Raw genomic sequence first — 18456 nt, 5'->3', positions numbered from 1 at the left:
TTTATCACTTTTGGAGGCATTTTTCTCCTGGACTCTGAATGCACTTTGCAGATATTTGGTGTAACGATTCAAGGACTTAACTCTGCTTATTAGATGTCATCATGTACTTTGTTCTGATATGGGGAAATAGATTAATTAATTAGTCAAGGATTGTTTAGCGGACAGAGATTGAGAGCTTAAGCTTTGAAGCCACAATAGGTTCACATTCCAGATTCACCATTTACAAGCAACCTATGTAATGTTATTCTCTAAAATTCAGATATAGTCCGTAAACTGGGTATTAAACCAACCTCATAATTTTTAGAATTATCAGTGATGCTTTATAAAGAGTTTTAAATAGCTTCTGGCACCATAATAACTTTAGATTAATGCTATTCTGCTTTATGAGCATGTGATATATTGGGTAACTTTTCATTTAACTTGTCAGTTTTAAAATCTGTATTTAAAACAAAAATCCAAACATTCAAAAGTATTTACTTTATTAATTAAAAAATAATTTACTATAGGATACCTTTAAAATAGTATCTTGGTAAATTTTGTGCTGATAAAATTTTCAAAAAAATTATAAATAGCATTTCTTTTTTATCAGTAGCTGTTCAGAAATTCTTATTGCTTAAACAAGTTACAACTTACTAAACTTGTTTACTTTTCTTGTGTAGGCTGTCAGAGATCTAAAGTTTCTATGTAGGTTTAACATTCTTATTGTTTCATAAAATATATTCCTGACAATATTTGTTGTGTTTCTATTTTAAAGTGTGTATTACTATGTTAAGTTATTCCTCAGTGTAAGAATTTTATTTCTTAATTAGACACTTTATAGGAAAAAAGCTGATTTAAGAAAATATTATATTTTCCCAAATATGTGAAGGTATATTTCATGCTAAATAAGAGTAGAGTGACATGGGATTCTACTGTACATGGCCAGGTAATACATAATCATTATTGTCACTATGTCATGATACATATCTGGATTACATTTCTGTTAAGAATTAAAGAAGATGTGCCCTGCCATTATCATTAGAGGCAACTGGATTTCACATAGTTTATTTTGAAAATGTGAAAAGAAGGTATGTTATAGCTTAAGTTTCTCTCTCTCTCTCTTTTTTTTTAATTTATCCCCACATCTGGGTATGAAGTTCTGTCAGTTCTTACCAGCCATTGAAAAATATGGTTCTTTCATTAGAGGAAAGCTCAAATTGAAAAGATTGGAAGCTGGATTTGACAAAGTTTTATCTTGAAGCATCCTATGCATTTGCTTATTATACTACACAGGCACAGAGGATCTATACAATTGAAGAGACTTTAGTGAAGCTGAGACTCTTGGAAATCATTGAGCTGGTTTGTTTTAGAGCAGAGAGAGAAAATGGAAGCAGTGCCTCTGATAGATGACATCATTGCACTAGAACAGTTGACATTTTTTTCATATTCAGCTAGAATTCATAGAAGAATCAACAGTGACTTTGCTTTAACATTCCACAGGATAAAAATACTAGTGCATCTTGGGATAGCTAGCATCTGATTTTTTGTTTTTTGGTACCATTAATGTACAATTACATGAGCAACATTATGGTTACTAGACTCCCCCATTATCAAGTCCCCACCACATACCCCATTACAGTCACTGTCCATCAGCATAGTAAGATAGCATCTGATTTTTATTTGCACATTGGTACCATCAAAAATTCCTATGTTGTGAGACCTTTTTTGGAAGCTGGAAACTGACATCTTTGTCACAAAAATTTTTTTCCTTAGCAAAATGTGGTACTCTTTACACTGATGGAGCTCTTGGCAACACATGGTTTACTGCTTCAGTAAAGAAAGCTTTGTTCTCTCTTTTAGCACTTGGCATGCATTAATGGTAAAACACAGCCAATAATTTTAAAAGAAGTCTCATTGGCTGGTGTGAAACTCAGATACATTAGAGCGAAGGTATTGAGTAATTGTCTTCTCCAAGACATTTGTTAGAAAATGTGGGCAAAGTGTTAAGTTCTTCATGCAGAATTTTTCTGGCTTTTAAAGAGACAATGTTTGAAGTCTTTGATTGATCATTGGAGAGATTTTTACTATTTGAGAGAGAATGAAAGCCTCCTCATAACAATTTGACTTGGAATTCATCGATGATCTATGTAGTAGATATTTGGCCTTATGACAGACTTGGGTCTTTCTATTAGGGATGTCCTGCAGTACCTATTAGGGATGTTGCTGCAAAACTACTGGCTGTTTTGGTCAAATTACCACCTTGGAAAAAGAGATGGAAGTCAGAAAATCATATGAACTTTCCAATGCTTGGTGGAAGTGCTTCTGAAGAAAGAAGTTGAGAATGACAAAACTTTTGCAGTTCATTGATATTAAATTTGTATTTGTAATCTTATTCCTCTCCCAGAGTAAAGAGGACCTTATCAGTTTAAGTAAAATAAAGATGATGCTACATGAATTCAATTAGAAGAGTCCTAGAATACTTAATATTCCTTAATAAACAGATACTTAATCTGGTAAAGTACCATGGGAGCTCTGATTCATTTTGCAGATCTGTGGTTAAGATTTTCGCTACTTGTTGATACTAAAATGAAAAGCCAATTCCAACCTGTAATTTAGGTCTAGGACTAACCTTACCATAATTTACTTTTTAAGAAATCTAACTCATTGAACTATAATTTACAAAAATTAAAATTTACCTTTTTTAGGTGTACAGTTTTTAAATATACAGTATGAATTTTGACATATGCTTGCAGTTCTATAATCACTACCAAACTGAGATAACATTTACGATATGTTTTTGTAGTCCATACCCTCCTATTACCTCTGGTCCCTGGCAGTCACCCGCTGATCTATTTTCTTTTGGTATAAGCTTGCCTTTTCCAGAATGTTGAACAATAGAATCGTGCAATATGTAACTTTAGCATAGTACATTTAATTCATTCATGTTGCATATATGAGTATATTCTGTTCCACCGTTTGTTTATCCATTCACCATTTGGATATTTGGGTTGTTTTCAGTTTTTGGAATTTGTAAATAAAGCCCCTAAAAACATTCATGTGCAGGGTTTTTGCTTGTTTTGGTGTGGACTTAGATTTTCTTTTCTTTTGAATAAATACCTAGGAGTAGGATTTCTAGGTCATATGATACATATATGCTTGTAAGAAACTGCCAAACTCACTTCCAGAATGGCTGTATTTCCACCAGCAATATATGGTGGGATTTTGCATTTCTGCTAGCAATGTGTAAGATTTATAGTTATTTCACTTCCTTGCTATTTAATACTGCATTTTGGAGGAGAAGCTTGTGATTTCGATGAAGTCTTAATTCACTATTTTTCCTTTTGATTTCTGCTGTGTGTCTTAGCCAACCAAGGGTTGCAAAGATCTCATGCTTCTAAAAATTTTATAGATTTTACATTTAGGACTGTGATTCATTAATTTTTGTATATAGTGCAAGGTTAGCATTTAGGTACTCTTTTTTGCATATGGTTGTTCAGTTGTTTTAACATCACTTGTGGAAAAGACTATCCTATCTCCATTGAGTTGTCTAAAGTGCATCCAGTACCTAAAGCACTTTACCTTTAATGAAAATCAGTTACCGTACGTGTGTTGGTTTACTTCTCAACTGTCACTGTTTCATTACTCTATGTGTCTGTTCACTAGTACTACACTATCTTGATTAGGGTAACTTTATAGTTAGTGTGGACATCAGAGAGTTGGAGTCTCAATTTTGTTCTTTTTCAAAATTGTTTTGGTTGTTCTACTTTCTTTGCTTTTTCACATAAAAGAATGAGCTTGCCAATTTTTACAAAAAAGACCAGCTGGAACTCTGATTTGTGTTTTGTTGGATCTATTGATCAGAAAGGGGAGAATTGACACCTTCACAATAATGAGTCTTCCAATTCCTGGGTATGATACATTTACTATTTATTTAGGTCTTTGGCTTTTCTCATTAATGTTTTGTAGTTCTTTACACACACATAATGCACATATTCTGTTAGGTTTTTATCTAAGTATTTCATGGGTTTGGGTGCTATCATAAATAGTACTAAAAATAACACTATAAAGAGCAACTTTATTCATATTTTAAGCTTCATTTGTAGAGCTATTTCTCCCTTCAAATCTGTCAATGTTACATATATTTAGGAGCACTGATGTTTTGTGCATATGTGCTTTAAGTTGTTAAATCTTGCTGAATTGATTTTCATTATATAATTTTTTTTTCTAGTAATAATGTCTGACTTAAAGTTTATTTTGTCTGATAGTAGCATAGCTGTCTCAACTCTTTTGGTTATTATTTGCATGGAGTTTCTTTTTCCATCTTTTACTTTCAACCTATGTGTGTCCTTAGATCTATAGCATATAGTCAGATCCTGTTTTTTAATCCATCCTGACAATCCAAGTCTTTAGATTGGAAAGTATAATAAATGAAATAGTTAAATTTAGCAGGTACTATATTATATAAATTAAGGTGGTGTTATAGAAAAACTTGTACATATTATCTGAAACTAGTAAGCTCATTTGCTGTCTATAGATGACTGTAAGTGTAAGTTTACTTATAATTTAAGAATTGTTTCCATATTACATAAAATTGCTAGTGGTGTTCTAAAATTCAAAATTAGGAAAGAAATATATTTTAAGTGACCATTGTAAAATTTTTAAGTAATTTTATATTTTGTGTGATTCAGTGTTTTATACACCTTATTTGACTTGAAAAATTTTATTGCTTTTTTTTTCTCTTTTTAGGATTCTAATACTCAGATGGATTTAAGCATTCAGACAACTGATGATGATACTGATGAAGTAGATGGAACTGGTGATACATCTTCCAATGACAGAATAGGAAGTACAAGAGATGTAGATGAGAATGAATTTCTAGGAATTATTGATGCAAGACACCTGAAGGTACTTGAAGAAGAAGCTGATAGTATAGCAAATGAAGATTCAACTGCCAACACTAGTGATAATGAAGACCCTCACATAGACATTGTGGAAGAGGTGAGGATCACTTTTGAGCTGAAACTTTAAAAATTAAATGTATAACTACTTTAATATACTTTGGAACCAAGAGGACATTGAGATTAACTCTGTCTTTAGTCTTAAAGTGAGGCTTATTTGTACACTAGTATTTAAACATTTAATTAGAAACTTACTGGTAATTTAAACCAGTATTATGTATTTAGGAATCAGCTACTATATTTGGTGATCTTAACTAGGAATAGTGAGAGGCTTAGAGGATGGGAGTGAGCATAAAGAAGACAGCTAGGGTAGAAGTATATAGTATCTGCTCTAATCCTAATAAGTACAGTAAAATGCAAAATCTTTGTGAAATGTGGTAATTAAGAAGCATGTAAATAGTAGTAGCTATTGTTATGGTGGCTCTATGTATGTGCCAGATCCCTTGCTAAGTTTTATGTGCCTTATGTTGTTTAACATTTCCATTGCCCTATGGGTCTTATTATTATACTCATTCTGAAGATGAGAAAACTTGAGGCATGAGGAGTTTTAATAACTTGCTGAAGGTTAGTTTTGTAGTTACTCAGTGGCCAGGCTGGGATTCAAAACCAGACTATTTAACTTTTAAGTACAAAATTATTCTGTTTCTCTGATTTCCTTTATCTCTATATGTCTCTCCATCTTTACAAAATCAAAGCACCGTGAAGTTCCTTAATGTGATCATCTTTCATTTTTAGGAGGCTTTAAATTCTGGAGATGATGTTAGTGAGCAGGATGTGCCAGACCTGTTTGACACGGATAATGTAATTGTCTGTCAGTATGACAAGGTACTGCATTCATCTTTTAGACTTTGGGTTGATTAATTACATTTATAATAGAAAGGTATATATAAAATGATTGGAAATAATGCTGAGTTACAGTTCACAGTTAATTTAATCTTGAAATAGCTAGTTAATTTGTTAAGTTTTATGGGTATATTTTGGGTCTAACACTGTGCTGTGTGGTCTCAGTAATACCAAAAAAGTAATACCAAAAAAGCCCTTCTCTTGAGGTGAAAATCTTACTGAAACAAGGTGTTTCTGTATGGAATAATAGAATAGCATACAATAAGATGGTAGGTAAATCAAAAGCTAAGGTATGTGACAGGTAAGTCAAATGGTAAAATACATGGCATATAAATGAAATGCTAAGATAAGTGGCATGTAAATCAAATGCTAAGATCTGGCACAGACAGTAACTCCTAAAAGTGGCTAGGAGATGTAAGAAATCATTTGTACTTGGAGTTCTCCACAAATCCTTCATGGGTGATATGGGGCCTTGAAATAGGTCTTGAATGACTTGTAAGATATAGATAAGTGTATAGAGTAGGCATTCAGAGTAGAACAGCCTGCTAAAAGGCAGAGAAATGAATGTGTATAGAATGTACAAGGTATAGTGAAGAAATAGCCTTGAATGTTCTCCTTTTGGATGTGTTAGGAAGTGAGGCTGGGTTAGGGACAGAGTTGGGACTGATTGGAAAATCTAGAATCCTAGTAGGAGAAGTCCAAACTTGATTAGGTGGACAATTTCTGAGGATGATACTGAGAAAATTATAATTGGCAAAGGGGCAGTGTTTGCTGTTTCAGAAGAGACAAATGGTAAGAACAACAGGGCTGGTGCAGACATGAAATAACCAGATCCCAGACTAGGGATAGCAGTGTAGAACATAGAAAAGTCAGAGATTATGATGGATCAATTATTGGGACTTGGTGATTAGTTGGACATTAGAGAATGATCAATACAAGAGAGTTGAAGGCACCTCTCAGGTTTCAAGCCTAGAACTTACGTTATTAGCAATTTAACTTTAGCAACTAAAATATAAAACTGCCTTTTAAAAAACACTATGACTGTGATTATGTAGTAGAAATGGTCAGTTTTTATCTTTAATTAATATTTATGAATATGCATATTTACATCTTTTTAAAAAGATATAATTAATATACTATACAGTTCACTTATTTAAAGTGTATAAGTCAGTGGTTTTATGTATTCATGGATATGTAGAACCATTAACACAGTCAATTTTAGAACATTTTTATCACCTCAAAAAGAAACCCTATACCCTTTATTTCTTCTCACACTCTTATCTCCTCATTTACTCCCTTCCCTACCCCTAGGCCTGAGGAATCACTATTCTACTATCTCTTTAGATTTCCCTATTCTGGAGTTTCATATGAATGGAATCATATAATATGTGGTCTTTTGTGACTGCCTTCTTTTACCTCACACAGTCTTTCAAGATTTGTCCATGTTGTGGCATATAACATTTCTTTATTACTTTTTATTGTTGAATACTAGTCCGTTGAATGGATATACCACATTTTTCTCATTCACTCCTCTATTGTTGGACATTTGGGTTGTTTCTACCTTTTTCCTATTATAAAAATGTTGCTATAATAAGCATTTATATATAAGCATGCATATATAATTAATTTTTTTGTGAACATAGTGTATTTTCATTTCTCTTAGTATGTACCTAGGAGTGGAATTCCTGGGTCATGTGGTAATAGTTTAAGGAACTACCAGACTGTTTTTCAAAGTGGCTGTATCATTTTTCATTCCTACCAGCAGTGAATGAGGGTTTAGATTGCTCCATATTCTTGTTTACACTTTTTGATTCTAGCCATCTTAGTGGGTGTGAAGTGGTATCTCACTGTAGTTTTGATTTGCATTCCCCTGATGACTAATGCATATTTATATCTTTGATCTTCTTTCAGTAACAATTTCAATGTACTCTAGGGAAATATGCAGAGGATGGTGTTTTGAATTGCTGTAAAAAAATTTCTTTTCTCTAAAAATAAGATTTTATGCCCTATAACATTTTATATAGATAGAAATGCAATTTAGATGATGATAAACATAAGCATAAGAAAGAATAGGTAATAGACATGTGGCAGTTCTGTTTGAAACGTTTCATTTTCTCATAAAAAGTGTATTGCCTTCTATAACTGTAAGGCACTAAATTATATATGCAATTCATACAGTCACAAAGAATTTTCTAGACTATTATAGATATAGTATCCTTTGTTGTACTGCATTGTGGGAAATAGCTTGTAATTAATCATATAGTGCTTTGTATTTTTCAAAGTATTTTCTCACACATTGTCTTTTGCTTCTTATAATAATCTTGTGGAGTAGATAAAAGGAGTGATATTAGATGTATAGTGTTAACAAATCTGGTTGTCTGAGAGTGTTCTCTAATTAATATTTTAAGAACAGAACTAAAAATTTTAGTCTCAATAAGGGCATTGGGGAACCATTGAAATGCTTTTGAAGGCAGGGTAATGAAGCCAGAAGATAGCTAGCAAAGATAATGATCTATAAGGTCAAAGTGGGGCTGGGGGGTGGACCAGTGTTATAGTGAATTTCTGGTAATTGGTTGGCTTCTTTCAAGTAGTATTGAAAATAAACTCAACTAAGTCAAAAGACTTTTCAACAGTCTTTTAAGAGCTTTACTACTTGGTGTGCTTTGCAGGCCAGTAGCATCAGTTCCCCTAGCAGAGTGTTACAAATGCAGAATTTTGTGTCTTGCTCTGGAGTACTGGATCAGGTTGTGCATTTTAACAAGACTCCCAGGTTATTTGCATACTCTTTAAACTTTGAGAAGTGCCTTTTTTTTCTGTTAATATCTGGCTATGATTAACATAGAATTTACCTTTAAAATTTATAAGTTAACAATTGGGGAAAAACTTTCAAAATATTAAGATGTGCAGTGAAAAAGTGTTAAATGAAGGTCAACATGCTGAGTGAGAATTAGTTAAAGGGTGTGGATATGTTATTTCAGAGACCTGGAGAATGTCTAAGATTAATATAAAAGTGTAATATGGATATTACAGGGAAGATTAATTGTGAAGTGAAACATTTTTCTATAGATGGGAATGTCCTGTGCTATACATAGAATACTATTTATAGTAGAATGTAAAACTATTTGAATGTACTGCATCTTCATTTAACAGTTTAGCAAACTTTTGCTTATAGTCATCTTTGTCCCTTAAATATTAGTACAGTGAGTGATTGCTAAGTATGTAGCATAGTATCTCTATTTTATTTTTTGAATAGGTACTGCATACATGTTAAAAAATGAAAACACTAAAAGTTATATCATAAAAATTTTGGTTCTCACTTCTTTACCATTTGTGCTTCCTACCAGTAGTTTCCTGTCCTTGCCTTGAATGCAAATAACCAGTTATATTAGTATCTTAATATATTTATAGAAGCTTTTTATTCAAGTACCAGTCTAATAGATAGCATAGACAACACTATATTCTACACCTTGTCTTTTTAAGATATTAACAATGTATCTTGGAGATCTTCATGCTAGTATTTTTGTAATTGTAAAATATTCCATTGTAGAATTATTAAAATTTATCTGACTGATCCCCTATTGATGAATATTTGAGTTAACTTTTCAGTCATTTGCTTTTGAGTAACCATGTACATAAGATATTACATATGTGTGTAGTTATACCTATAAATAAATTTTCACAAGTGGGATTACAGGATCAAAGGGCAAATGTATTTGGTTAGATATTGCCAGAATTCTTTTATAGAAGATATTCCAGTATATAATTTCATTACAATGCTTGAGAGTACTTCTTTATCTACAGCCTTGCCAATAAAGTGTAATAAAACATTTGGATCTTTGCTGTTATGAAAGGTGAAAAATGCTCTCTTGGTGAAATTTTTAACTTTTCATGTGTTTAAGGACCATTTGTATTTATTTTTATGTGAACTTGTTCATAGCCTTTGTTTATTTTTTAAAACAATTATATTATTGGTCTATTTATTGATATCTAAGAACTCTGTATTATTTTTAGGGAGATTAGTCCTTGGTATATGCAGAGATACTTTTCCTCAGTTGTTTGCTTTCAATGCTTTTTCATTCCTTTATGCATTTGTTGAATTTGTCAACCTTTATTTTTATGGCTTCTGAATTTTGAGTCATGAATAGAAAGTTCTTTCTTACCTCAAGATTTTATAGGGATTCACCCATGTTTTCTTCTAGTATTTCTTTGGTTTCCTTTTTAAAATGTAAGTCTTGATTGGTTTTATGTTTATCTTGGTGTATAATGTGATATATGATTCCAACCGTTTTTTCCAGGTGGCTACCCAACTTTCTTAACATTATTTATTGAAAAGCCTATTTCATGTCCATTTATAGGAGAATGATTCTTTTATCATCTACTAAATTCTATATATGTTTGGATCTGCTTCTTGATTTCTCAAACCTTTGGTTTCTCTGTCCATTAGCCTATACTACATTGGTTTAATCATTGAAGTTTGTAGTATCTGGTAGCGTTGGTAGTTCTTTAAAATGTTTTCCAGAATATTATTGTTTAATTCTCTGTATTGACTTCAGAATCAGCTTGTCTGGTTTAAAACAAACCCTTTTTATGTTTTCATTGAGATCACATTGAATTTATAGAGTTTGGTGTTTTAATGTTGTTAAGGAGGAGTAGGTTGGAATTTTAGATGGGATGTCCGGGGAGGCCTTACTGAGAACATGATAGTGTAAGGATCAAAGGGAGGTAAGATATTTTCTTATGAAGATATTTAGTTGAAAGCATTTCAGACAGAAGAAACAGTAGCAGAATAGTTGTGTGTTCAGGGAACAGTGAGGAAGCCAAGGCGGTAAGTGAGGGGAAAATCAGAATCTTGTAGTCTTTCTTAAGGACTTTAGTTTTTAGATGGGAAGTCATTGGACAGGTTTGAGTAAAGAAATGACATCTGGTTTGTTTTTAACAAGACCATAGTGGCTACTATGTTTATAATAGATTGAAGGGGGAACAAAGATGAGCACAGAGAAATAGTTATGGGGCATATTAATCATATTAAGCTTCACAAAATACATCTGAATACTAGTCATATGTTTCTTTCCTTGATTTAACTATTTGCAATCAATAAATAGGTTTAATTTTTACCCTTGATTTCTAAGGTGTTTAAATTGTCTCTTGTGGTTTACCCAGAATTAATAATGATTTTATGATTTCTTACTTTTTGAGGTAGTAGGATTTCCTAGTTTTATTTTGTCTGTATGTAGGCTTATTTATTGAATCCAAAGAATAGCCCAGTAGTATCTAATAGATTGTAAACTCTGTCTTCTCACCGTGCTTGGTGCTTTATTGACTTTCTTTTTCAAAATGAAGCACTAAGGGCTGGGAAAAAGAAAAGGGGCATTACGTTTAGCATGTATAATGTCAGGGGGTGGGTCATGGGGAGGGCTGTGCAACACAGAGAAGACAGGTAGTGATTCTACAGCATCTTACTACGCTGATGGACAGTGACTATAATGGGGTTTGGCGGGGGGACTTGGTGAATGGGGGAGCCTAGTAAACATAATGTTCTTCATGTAATTGTAGATTAATGATAAAATAAAAAAAAATGCACTACTTTTTTTCATTCATGATGATAATTATATCTTCTCTGTTTATTCCTTTGCCCACATACTGAACTCTTTGCTAGTTTTGAACAATGCAGGCATGCCTTTCCTCAGGACTTGAACTTCTGCTCCCTTTGCCTAGAATGCTCTTCTAGTCAATGTCTTCCTGGCTTTATCCCTCACCTTCTTCAAGTCTTTGCTCAAAGGATACCTTATCAATCAGGTCCACCCTGACAGTCCTATTTAAAATTATAATCCCGCCTCTGTATTTGTGGTCTTGTCCTGTTCTGTTTTTCATAGCACTTACCACCTTTTACTATTCTTTCTAATTTTATGTTTTCATTAGGTTTCCATTTCCCCCATTCTTAATAAAATGCAAACTCTTCAGATAGTAATTTTTTCCTGATTTTAAAAAAATGTTTAAAAAGACTGATATATCTCCAGTGCCTAAAACAACATCAGACACAGGAACTCAAATATTTGAGTTTTGAATGAACTCCCATTTAGGGTCAGAATAAACCCATGTATATACAAAGAAATGTAAATGATCCTTTAACTTGTAAAATTAATTAATTTAGATTATTTTTTTCCCTCCAGATTCATCGAAGCAAGAACAAATGGAAATTCTATTTGAAAGATGGTATTATGTGTTTTGGAGGGAAAGACTATGTATTTGCAAAAGCCATTGGTGATGCAGAGTGGTAAAACTTATGAGATCCATATATCATAAACATCAGTGGGACTATATCACATATTGTGAAACTTATTTTTATTTTAAATATAGTCCAGTACAGAGCTGCTCATATTTTTAGTTTACTGTTTATGGAATTTAATAAAATTATAATTCAGATGCAGATACAAATATACAATTTTATATTTCTTTCATTTACTGTTTTAACAGGGTTTCTTTTTTCAAAAAAACCCCTCTCATCTATCATTACAAAGTATAGATGCCTCAGATATGATGGAGCATAAAGAAATGTCACATTTCTTTAATCTTGAAGTAAAATATAAATCTAACTCCAAATTCCCTTTCATAGTAAAATCAGTATGATGTTGGGACCACTGTTCCTCCCATTTTTCTCCAAACCATGTTACAAAAGATCCTGGAGATTTTTGTAAGTAGCAGGATATTCAAGAAGGCTTCTCTGGGTATTCAGTCTGCATTTGTCACTAGCAGTATGCTGATTGTGTGAGCCCAGGTGGCCCGTTGGAGACAGATGTCTCTGTTGAGCCTATACTATACTTGAACATGGAAATCTGCTGAAGCCAGGATCCCTGGAGCTAAGAATAAGGCTCTTTGGGCTTATCATGTGGCCAGGCCATTCTTCTTTACGTCCTACTATCTTCTTGGGGGATTGTAAGGGATTGTGTTAGGTTCCTAGTCCACTTCTTGAAACTTCAGACTTCTATTTTCTTAGTCATGGTGGAATTTCTCTCCCTAATTTTTTTTTTCAGTGGAAGACCCATTTGCAAACTCTTTCCCCCTTCAAAGACACTCTTCCTTTTTCCTAACAAGGAATCCCCTCATTGAGTTTAGGCTTTCTAAAAGAACAGTCAAGAAGATATGTTCTCTTTAGGAACCTTCTGCAATGACTAGGAAATCTCATTTGACAAGACAAAAAGACCTGGATGACTGTCTTAAAATCAGAGAGAGAAAATAAAGTTTAGCTCCCATTTTCCTGTAGCAATAAAAGCAAAGCAAATTAATATCCCAATAAGCTATTCCATTATACTCTCTTCCTTAGAAGAATCAGATCCCTCAAAGGAACATTTTCTCCACCATTCTGCTACTCTTAATGGGTGGTTGTACATGGTCTGTATGTCTAGGATCCCTAGTTTTGGCTTGCATGGTGTTTCCCAGGACAGTAATCATCACACAAAAAGCAGTGGTGCGATGAGTGGGTTATGGTCTGCGGAAGCCCCCTAAGGATTAGATACCTGGATCTGGCTGGTCACAGGGCAAATTCCCCATTCTTTTTCAGAGGCAACCCCACTTAGGAGGTTTAATTTATTTCAATACTTGTCCTGTGCCTTCCAAAGGATTTAGGTACTAGTAGATCTTTTCAAAATCTTTTGGGCCTTGGACCACATGTATGGGATACTGTCATTAGCTTAGTTGGCAGCTATATGAGAATTCAGTTAGTACTAGTGAGTAGGCTAGTTCCCTAATCAAACTCTTCCATCTGTGTCTCTTCATCCTCAGAGTAACTGTCTTTTTCCTTACCACCACTGCTATTCCAGATCCTTCTCTGGCTCTTGAGAACTTCAGGAGCTATGGGCTCTCTTCATGGATGTTGCCTACCATGAATGTCCATCTTTTCTACATGTAAGGCAAAAAGGGGGGGGACTTATTCTTTGTGCCCCCAAAATGTACCCCCTTGCCAGGCTCATGAATAAACTTTCTAGTCTTTGTGCTGCTTCCTTCCTCCTGGATCACCCAGTCACTCTGTATTTGCCCTAGGCAAGCCTTATTGCAAATCAAGGGCTGAGTTTATTGACAAAGCACATGTGCTTGGGAACTGGGGTTTGATGTGTTGGTTCAGGTATTTGGCAGAGGCAATAATAGTTGTTTCAAAAATTCCTTTCCTTTTTTCCACTGTGAATTTTAGACTGTCAGTTGGCTTTAGTGATTTCTTTTTTAAGTGGCACATTACAAAAGCTGCTGTTATATTGGTCCTTTTTATATCTGTGGTACATTTTATCATTGGGGGAAAAAGTCACAGTAGTTCCATTTGTGTCTCTGTGTGCCTTCATGACCCTAATCTTTTCAAAATGCAAAAAAAACCCCGAACAATTTTAAAGTATGCTTATCACAAAATAAAAGCAATAATAATTATCCTTGCATACTAATATAATGATGAGAGAATTAATGATGAGAGACTTAAGAGGTGCCTCAAATTATTTTGGACCTGGTGCCCTTTTATTAGTCTCAAGTAATACTAGAAAAAAGTCCTAGTTCTTAAGAAGTTTTCTAAACCAGTGTTTTCAAAAACTTTTGGACAGCTTCCACATTAAGAAATAGATTTTAATAACCAGTATATGTTTGCATGTATGTAGGCACACAAAAGACAGATTAAACCGAAGTCTCAGAACATCATGCTTGCCTTTAGCACATGATAGCCTCCTATATTTTTTTATTTGATTCTGCTCTGTTGCATTAAAAAAAAATCGATGTTATTGACCCACTAAACTGATTTCACTACCTAGTGATGGGTTATGACTCATAGTTAAAAAAATATTTTTCACCCATGTGGTAAACATAGAGACAAATCCTAGTCCACATTAAAAGAGAAAATTATTCTTTAAGCCCTATAAGTTGATAGTTTACCCAAGACTTGGCTTTGATATATTACTTCACTTTAAGGAACTTTATCGCGTCTAGGCTAAGCATTCCTTGTTGCATATTATAACAAATAACATAAAGTAGTTTCTAAATTCTTATAAACACAATACCTTGGAAAATGTCTTCTTATACCCTTTAATGAAGAAAGTATCTCTATCACAGAGGTTACAGTTTGCCGTGTTAAATGCAATTTGTGAAAGTATCATGTATCCTAATTCTTACTTCAGACTTTTTCTCATGCTCTCATACTTCAGTGCTTTCTTATATCTTTCCACCTCTCCCTATAGGTGAAAAAGATCTTGCTGAGTCTGCACAACTAATCTCTTAGGGACTGACGAAATGACCTTGTCTGGAATATATTGCTTGTCTATGTTATTCAGTGTGCTATTATATGTGTAAATAATTATCTGTACAACTCAGACTCCATAAGGCAATGAGATTCCAATTCTGGTTGAGGCAGTCAGTTTCAGTTATGTAAGTTGTGTAGGAAAACGAATAACTTAAGAATGAATAGCAATAGTTAATTGGGGTGGTGAGCAGGGGAATTTAGTTAGGGATTTTCTTTTGACTCATATTATTAGGTTAATATTATACTATTTTTTATGTAAATATACTCTAAGCTAGAAAACTTTGTGATTTATTACTAGAAAGCTAAATTAAGTAGGAAGCTTATGAAAATAACTTTTAGGAGGAAACTTGATATTAATGAAGAATATTGCACACTTTGAAGGAAAGATTATTTCCAATTATGGACACATTTATTGAAATCTTTGTGTCTTTGTGACATAAAGATTTCTAATTTATACATGGACTTAATAAGTTTTGAGAAAACTAAAACCAGGTCCTTTATGACAAATGTTATGAATGGAGGACAAAAAAAATATTTTGTAAATTTAGATGAGTTATTCCAGATAGATTCACCCTTTTGGGCATTTTGCAACCTATCAGTGATAATATCAAAATGGTAACAAAACAAAACAAAAATACAAAAACCAAGATAGAAATAGCAATTTCTTGAGTATTTGGCATTTTTCATTAAATTTTTGGGGGGGCATACATACAGTACAATGCACAAATCTTAGCATACAGCTTGATGAATTTTGACATGTGTATACACTTTTGTAACCATCACATAGATCAAGATATCAAGCATTCTATTTTTCCCCTTCACCTATTTGATGTTTTTATGATTTGTGTGTGAAGATTATACATATTAAGAAAACACTCTCTGTAAGACCATCTCATAAGGGGAAATACTTTAAGATTATTTTATATGTTAGTTATCAGCTAAAACATTATTAATCACCTCCCACGTATAAGACTGTAGGATAAATATAGTGGGAGGCACACAGAGTAAAGATGAGTATATCACTAAGGAAATTTATAACATAGGTTAAATAAGAGATGTACATGTAAAGATAATAATAATACCCAGCAGTGTAGAATAAAAGACGAATGATAACAGACGTCAGGTGCTAACGAAGTCCAAAGACAGAAACCACTGTGGTTTACATATTTATTATTCCCTACTTCATTTCAGGTAAAAGTAATATCTGGACTAAAGTGGATTAGGGAGGGAGTGGATTGAGAGCTCTATAAAGAAGATAAACCTGTAGCTGGGGTCTTAGTGTGCAGAAGGGGGACAGAGAAAGAAGGTGTTCCATATTATAAGAGTGGCATGGTACCAGAATAGAGATGCATAGGGCATGGGTAGGGAAAAGTGGAACAACTTGTTTCATGTAGAATAACAGCAGGAGATAAAGTGAGCAGATTTGAGGATGAATTTTGGAACTCTGAATGTTAGGTGAGGAGCTAAAACTTAAATTTATAGTTACTGACAAGCTGGTCAAGTTTCTTGGCAGGTATGAGATAGGATTTTAGGAGATTAATCAGTGGTGGGTATTAGTATGTGGACATGCAAAAGATTGGGTATGAATAAAAATGAGAGAGCTATATGGTAATCCTCTAGCGGGAAAGGGAAATGGCCTGAAATATGGGTGTGGCAGTAGGGATGTAAAATAAAGAACTCATGTGAAAGACAATTCATGGAATAATTGGTAGGTGTCAGTGAATGAAAGGATATGAAAATGAGCGAGACAGCAATTGGACTGTGCATCTGTAGAGTGCTTCTCAACTATCTGAGGAAAAGAACCAGCTATTTTAAATTTCAAATCTGTTATGGATTAATATTTTGATAAAATGTGATAAAAATTATTACAAAGATGAAATGAGGAAAACATCAAAGATGTGCAAGATACCAACTTTTAAAAAATATTAGTCTCAACAGACATAAAATCACTGTCAAAATTGCTATAAAAGTTTGTAAACACTCACAACTTCTGTTATTTTATGTCATCACGTACCAATGACAAATAGTTTTCAGAGTGGCAATGGTCATGGACCACACTTTGAGCTAGGTAGAGGTATCTGTTTGCCCAATGTACCTAAGAATAAATAACTTCCTAAAATGAACTGTTTGTTAAAATACTGGTACAGGTTTTTTATTTTTACCTAATTAAGTACAATAATGTGGTTACTGATGTAACAGTTAACACTCTTTACAGCTAGTCTTATCTTGGACAGCTGTATATTGACAGTGCAATGGGGACATTTTCAAGGTGGACTGAGAAGGCTTATTTGATCCAGTGAAGCCATTTTTGCAGTTGGAGGTATAAGCTGAAAAATCCTTCCTTCTATAAAGTTCAGCCCGATGTTTACAGCAACCAAATTTGCTCAGCAACAGAAAGAAATCCCTTCGGAATGCCTTTGTGAAAATCGCATACAGAAATGGATTGGCACAAGAATTGACAGGATAAAAAAGAACCAGTAAAACTTTAGAGTTGGTTACTGTGATAAGGGGCACTTTGAAGGCAGCTGAGATGGCAAAAAAAGAGATTGGTGCCATGCAGGTGAAATCGGTGAAGATGAGGACAGCCATTTTCTTAGCAATCTTTGTATCTTTGTTGGTAGCCATCAGCTCTGGGTTTTGAACTGCAAAATAAATTTTAATGTAGCAAGCACAAATAATGATGAAGGCCACTACATTGAGTATCAGGATCATTAATATGTACACTTGTGAGAGAGTGGTTTCCACATCCATGGGGAGGCAAATGCTGACCTTCATGTAATTGCTGACACCCACAAGAGGCAAGATGGCAATTAGAGTAGAAAAGAGCCATCCTCCAAGCATAATTGGAATGGCATGTCTTAATCGCAGCTTTTGGTGGAGCTGAACAGCATAGGTAATGGTGTACCATCTTTCTAGTGTGATGACTGTGAGGGTGTAGACAGAAAGTTCACTTGCAAATACAGTGAAAAAGCCAGCCACGCTACACCCACTCCCTGTCTGCCAATCTATGGCATAGTTATGATACTGGCCTTTGGTTTGGGAGTCAACTGAGGCAATGAGCAGCAGATAGAGCCCCATGCACAAGTCTGCAAAGGAAAGATTGCACATGAGAAAACGGGGCACTGTCAGTTTATAACGACTCGTCAGGAGAACAAAGAGGACAGTTGTGTTTCCCATGATGGCTAGGATATTAATCAGCCAAATCAGGACCCTAAGGAAGTTATAACCCATAATATCTTCACAGGGGTTAAAAGCATCTGGTTCAGGAGCACATCGGAGTATCTTGGGTGAGCAGAAACTATAGTCATAGTCCCAGATATTCAGTTCACTCTCAGCAAAGATGGCAGAATAACTGTAAGAAAAATATTTTGCTCAAGGTAAACTTTAAGAGACTGTGTATTCTTACGT

General features: G+C 33.9%; 2 protein-coding genes across 6 annotated transcripts in view; one reads left to right on the top strand and one right to left on the bottom strand.

Moving 5' to 3' along the window:
- The window catches only part of GTF2A1L (general transcription factor IIA subunit 1 like), a 59445-nt gene that overhangs the window by 27330 nt on the left and 13659 nt on the right, over positions 1-18456 (top strand). For 2 of the 3 annotated variants that reach the window (XM_036925880.2, XM_036925879.2), the window contains exons 6-7: positions 4726-4977; positions 5673-5762. In XM_036925880.2, coding sequence (XP_036781775.1) covers positions 4726-4977; positions 5673-5762 — 342 coding nt within the window. Of the gene's footprint in view, positions 1-4725; positions 4978-5672; positions 5763-11950; positions 12784-18456 lie in introns of those variants that run through there. The other variant, XM_036925878.2, reaches the window with a different exon arrangement.
- The window catches only part of LHCGR (luteinizing hormone/choriogonadotropin receptor), a 55743-nt gene continuing 50167 nt past the window's right edge, over positions 12881-18456 (bottom strand). For 2 of the 3 annotated variants that reach the window (XM_057497230.1, XM_057497231.1), the window contains one exon: positions 12881-18400. In XM_057497230.1, the coding sequence (XP_057353213.1) occupies positions 17248-18400 (1153 nt within the window). In that variant the 3' untranslated portion in view covers positions 12881-17247. The remainder of the gene's footprint in view (positions 18401-18456) is intronic. The other variant, XM_036925876.2, reaches the window with a different exon arrangement.

The sequence above is a fragment of the Manis pentadactyla genome, chromosome 2 (genome assembly GCF_030020395.1).
Source record: "Manis pentadactyla isolate mManPen7 chromosome 2, mManPen7.hap1, whole genome shotgun sequence".
Classification (NCBI taxonomy): Eukaryota; Metazoa; Chordata; class Mammalia; order Pholidota; family Manidae; genus Manis; species Manis pentadactyla.
This window is presented reverse-complemented; position numbering and strand designations above follow the sequence as displayed.